The sequence below is a fragment of the Aplysia californica genome, unplaced genomic scaffold (genome assembly GCF_000002075.1).
Source record: "Aplysia californica isolate F4 #8 unplaced genomic scaffold, AplCal3.0 scaffold00125, whole genome shotgun sequence".
Lineage (NCBI taxonomy): Eukaryota > Metazoa > Mollusca > Gastropoda > Aplysiida > Aplysiidae > Aplysia > Aplysia californica.
The window spans coordinates 1,422,406-1,426,811 of NW_004797395.1; the positions used below are offsets into that span (position 1 = coordinate 1,422,406).

At 45.7% G+C, this 4,406-nt stretch overlaps 1 protein-coding gene across 1 annotated transcript in view; it reads right to left on the reverse strand.

Annotated features, from left to right (window-relative positions):
- The window catches only part of LOC101859779, a gene marked incomplete at its 3' end in the record, with an annotated part of 55,426 nt that overhangs the window by 21,564 nt on the left and 29,456 nt on the right, over window positions 1–4,406 (reverse strand). Inside the window, 3 exon segments of the mRNA XM_013081314.2 lie at window positions 2,104–2,277; window positions 3,065–3,235; window positions 4,122–4,313. Of these exon segments, the coding sequence (XP_012936768.1) occupies window positions 2,104–2,277; window positions 3,065–3,235; window positions 4,122–4,313 (537 nt within the window).

A 4,406-nucleotide genomic window follows, 5' to 3' on the forward strand; every position in this document is an offset into this window, starting at 1 on the left:
ACACACACACACACACACACACACACACACACACACACACACACACACACAAACACATGAATGGATGACGCGCATTCTGGTGGAATGAGTCTCTTGTCAAACAAACAAAAAACAGAAAACTATGAACAAAACTTGCCATCTTCATTCTTTCGTATTGTCATAACTTTTCTCGTATTTTTCACTTTGTTTTTCTGTGTGCGAGTGTTTTTTGTTTTTTTGTTTTTTGTTGTTTTTTAAAATTCGGACTTTCCCCCCGGTGAGACTCATTCCACCACAGCAAAAAGCTTGCAAAGCCATGCAGTGCCGCGTCGTTGTTGGGGGTGAGCACAACAGAGGGGTGCATGAGGCAGACAGATACAACCATGGGATAACGGAGATGGAGAGACAGATACAAACATGGGATAACGGAGATGGAGAGACAGATATAAACATGGGATAACGGAGATGGAGAGACAGATACAACCATGGGATAACGGAGATGGAGAGACAGATACAACCATGGGATAACTGAGATGGAGAGACAGATACAACCATGGGATAACGGAGATGGAGAGACAGATACAACCATGGGATAACGGAGATGGAGAGACAGAATGGCAGACTGACAGAAACAGACAGGAATATCAATATTAAGTCACAAACACACACACACAGAGACAACACTACACGTCCACACAAACACACACAGACCAAAACAGACAGGAGGCATGATAGAAGACAATTGCTAAGGCACACATACACACACACACAGAGAGAGAGAGAGAGAGAGAGAGAGAGAGAGAGAGAGAGAGAGAGAGAGAGAGAGAGAGAGAGAGAGAAACAGAGAAACAGAGACAGAGACAGAGACAGAAAGAAAGAAAGCGACAGAAAGAGAGAGAAAAAGAGACAGTCCAACAGCCAGTTAGACAAGACACAGAGACAGACAGAGACAGGGGGAAGAGACACTGACATCCTTTTGAAAACATGAACAACAAGGCAACAGGATGAAAATTGATCGCAATGCAGCACAAAGAGAGAACCATCACAGCTCTAAGCAGCACCATCAAGGAATGTTTCAGTATTCATTCAGTCTATTGGGGGTCGATAGAATTCAAGATTCTAACTGTTGGGACTTAGACCCCCCAAAAAACAGCTTTCAGAGGTCGTCAGTTTTCTTGGTCGTCCTACTTTCCTACCACCATCGCTTCCACCATCTCACACCCCGCGGCTTATAGCTGTGATAGTGCTCAATACACACACACAATGCCAAAATACAACCCAGAAATGACATACCACACTGAAAAATCGTCAGACATTATAAATATCAGGATGCTTTTCTCTCTCTCTCTCTCTCTCTCTCTCTCTCTCTCTCTCTCTCTCTCTCTCTCTCTCTCTCTCTCTCTCTCTCTCTCGCCATGACACAGGCTGAGAACACACAACTAATCTACGTCATCAACAATTCCTCCACGTTCTTCCACAACCGAGCACAGCTCTCAGATAAACACGTTATCCCCCCCAAAAAACCCCAAGAGGAATTTCACAACAGTATAGTTTCGTTCTGTTTCGCTTTTTCCTTTCTGGATTTTCATTGACAAATCCGAATCTCCTCTTGTCTTGGATCTGATTTGGCCGCTCCCCTTTTACTTTTATGTTCTCAAACTTATAAAAGAACCCCAAATATGAAATAAAAATTAATAAAAGACTCAATCGTTTGTGGAACAAGGTTGATGAATTATTTTGTTCAAAGTCTTTAATTTCTCTCTGACTAAATGAAACCATACTCTTTATCTAAACTGTTACAAATTTGACACTGGAATAATTCTAAGACTTTACCTGTATAATTGTAATATTATTGCAAAGGCAAAGCTTATTCTCGTCATAAAATAACAGTAAAAGATTCCACTAACTAATACGTACTCACACACACACACACACACACACACACACACACACACACACACACACACACACACACATACACAAACACACACACAGGTACACACACAGGTACACCACACACACCCACACAAACCTTCACACACACACAAACAACCCGCCACACACACACACACACAAACAAACCCCCACCCCCTCCCACACACATACACCCACACAAAGCCCCACCTTGCGGGCATCCTGTACAAATTGGTGCCACTGAGACTTGAACTGTTTGCTGGACATTACGTGCTGTTCCCAGGCCTCCCAGTAACTGACCACGGAGCTCATCCTCTGGTCCGAGAGGACTCGCTCAACAGTCTGTACCGGACCTCGCATGTCCAGGCTGCTGTCATCCGATACCTGGGGGGGGGATGGGGGGGAGGGGAGTGGAAGGGGAGAGTGGTGTGGATAGGGTGGGGTGGGGTGGTTGTGTGTGGATGGTGAGGGTGGTGGTGGAGGGGTGGGGAGGGGTGGAGGGGGTGGTGTATGACGGGGGGTGGGGGGTGGTGGAGGAGAGTGGGGGTGGAAGGGGAAGGTGGGTGATGGAGGGGAGGGGAGGTGAAGGGGGGGGGGGTTAAGAGGGTCGGGGATGGCGGGGGTATAGTGTTGGTGTGGGGTGGGAGGAGGGAAATACCAGAAATATTGAGGGGTAAGGGTATGGTCAATAGTCAAAAAAAGATAACCATAATACATTGAAAGACTGTAGTGTTCTAAATATCCTATTCTGCACACAGAACTATTTTTAAATCTTGTTTCTAATGATTCTCTTTTTTCTCTGTAACTTCCCAGTCACAGTTTAAATTAACTCAAGCCGGCATAATCCAAGAAGAATATTCACCAATAGTTTTCCCTAGTACTTTTTGGACAGGTTAATGATGAATATCTAGCAGTCACTGTCAAAATAGAAATCAAACGAAGCAGGGGTATGCCTACTAAGGAAACCTAAACAAATGGGTAACAGGGAAAGATCAGGGAAACGTAGCTTTTTTGTGAGCATCCGAGCAAAGGGATGAATGGAGAACCATGATCTCCGATGTCTGTCGCAGATCTGACACTGGATGATGATGAATGATGAACAACATAATGAATGCAAAACCTATAACAAACACGCCATTATAAAACCTTTGCAAGTTGTTCAAGAACCTACCATGGTTGCATTCTGCAGGAAATCTTTCCCCTTAAGATTGAGGTCGTCGAAAATGTGTCTTGTGTTCGAAAACATCTCTCGCAGGCTGTGCACGGCCGAGTCTGTGATCTCTTGGAGGTCTTCAGTCTCTGAGCGCACGATGTGCTCCAGGCCGTCCAGGTTACTGGACAGCTGGTGACGTCACAGGGGGAGGGAGGGGGTGAGGTCAGGTTAGACAGTGCACGACATTTGAAGACATAAGTCAACATAATAAATAACGGTGCTGGAGAGCGGAGGGAGAGGGTGGAGAGAGAGAGAGAGAGAGAGAGAGGGTGGGAGAGATAGAGGGGGAGAGAGAGAGAGGGGTGGAAGAAGAGAGAGAGAGAGAGAGAGAGAGAGAGAGAGAGAGAGAGAGAGAGAGAGAGAGGGGGGGGGGAAGGGGGTTAAAAGAGAAATGAAGAGAATGGATCACTAATGGAACCATATAGAAGACATTTTCTATCATTGAGCATTGAGCACTTTCTTGGTAGAAAAGCTCTATATATAGGTGAACTTTATTTATTTCTCTATTTCTCTTAAGATCATGAAGAAACACATCTGAACCGGACACCACATCTCAGCAGACAGACTAACATACTTGACTGAATAACGTCCCCACTTGGGAATGGAACTCGAGTCTTCTACATGCAACAGATCCCAATCATAACATCATAGATGCCACCTTGTCGTTCTTTTTTCTTTTGTTGGTTATGCCCAGACGAGTTTTAAAAACACAGCCATAAGTTGGGTTGTCAGGATTTGAGAAAGCTGACTTTTGATATGTACTTTTGTATGTTTGAACCATTCTTTCTTGCAAAGTTAAACCTAGCTGTGCTGCGAACTAACGTGAAAACATCCAACTTAGATCCCGCGTGCTCGTATGAGATTATGCAGTTGCCACCGTCGGAAAATGTTTACCAATAAAAAAACCCACACAAAAACACACCAAACAAATAGACGAAGACACACCAATGTACGCATCTGCTGCGAGAGTATCAAACAGACAGACAGACACACCAAGACACACAGGTGTACATACCTGCTGCGAGAGCCTGTGAAAAGAGACGTACATCAGGGACAGCTGGATGCGCCGTTCTACCGTCGTCTGGAGCCGTTGGTACGACTGTTCCAGGTCCCTGGCCGCCTCTGCCGCCTGATGACCGCTCTGGTCACCTGACTTAAGCAGCGCGGACGCCAGGGAGGTGAGGGAGGACAACTCAGCAATCTTGTCCTGGACACGCACAGACAGGGGGGGACAGAAAACACGTCATTAGAAACTGGGCGGTCTGTTGTGAGCAGGGGCGGGGCTAGATTTGGGGCCAAC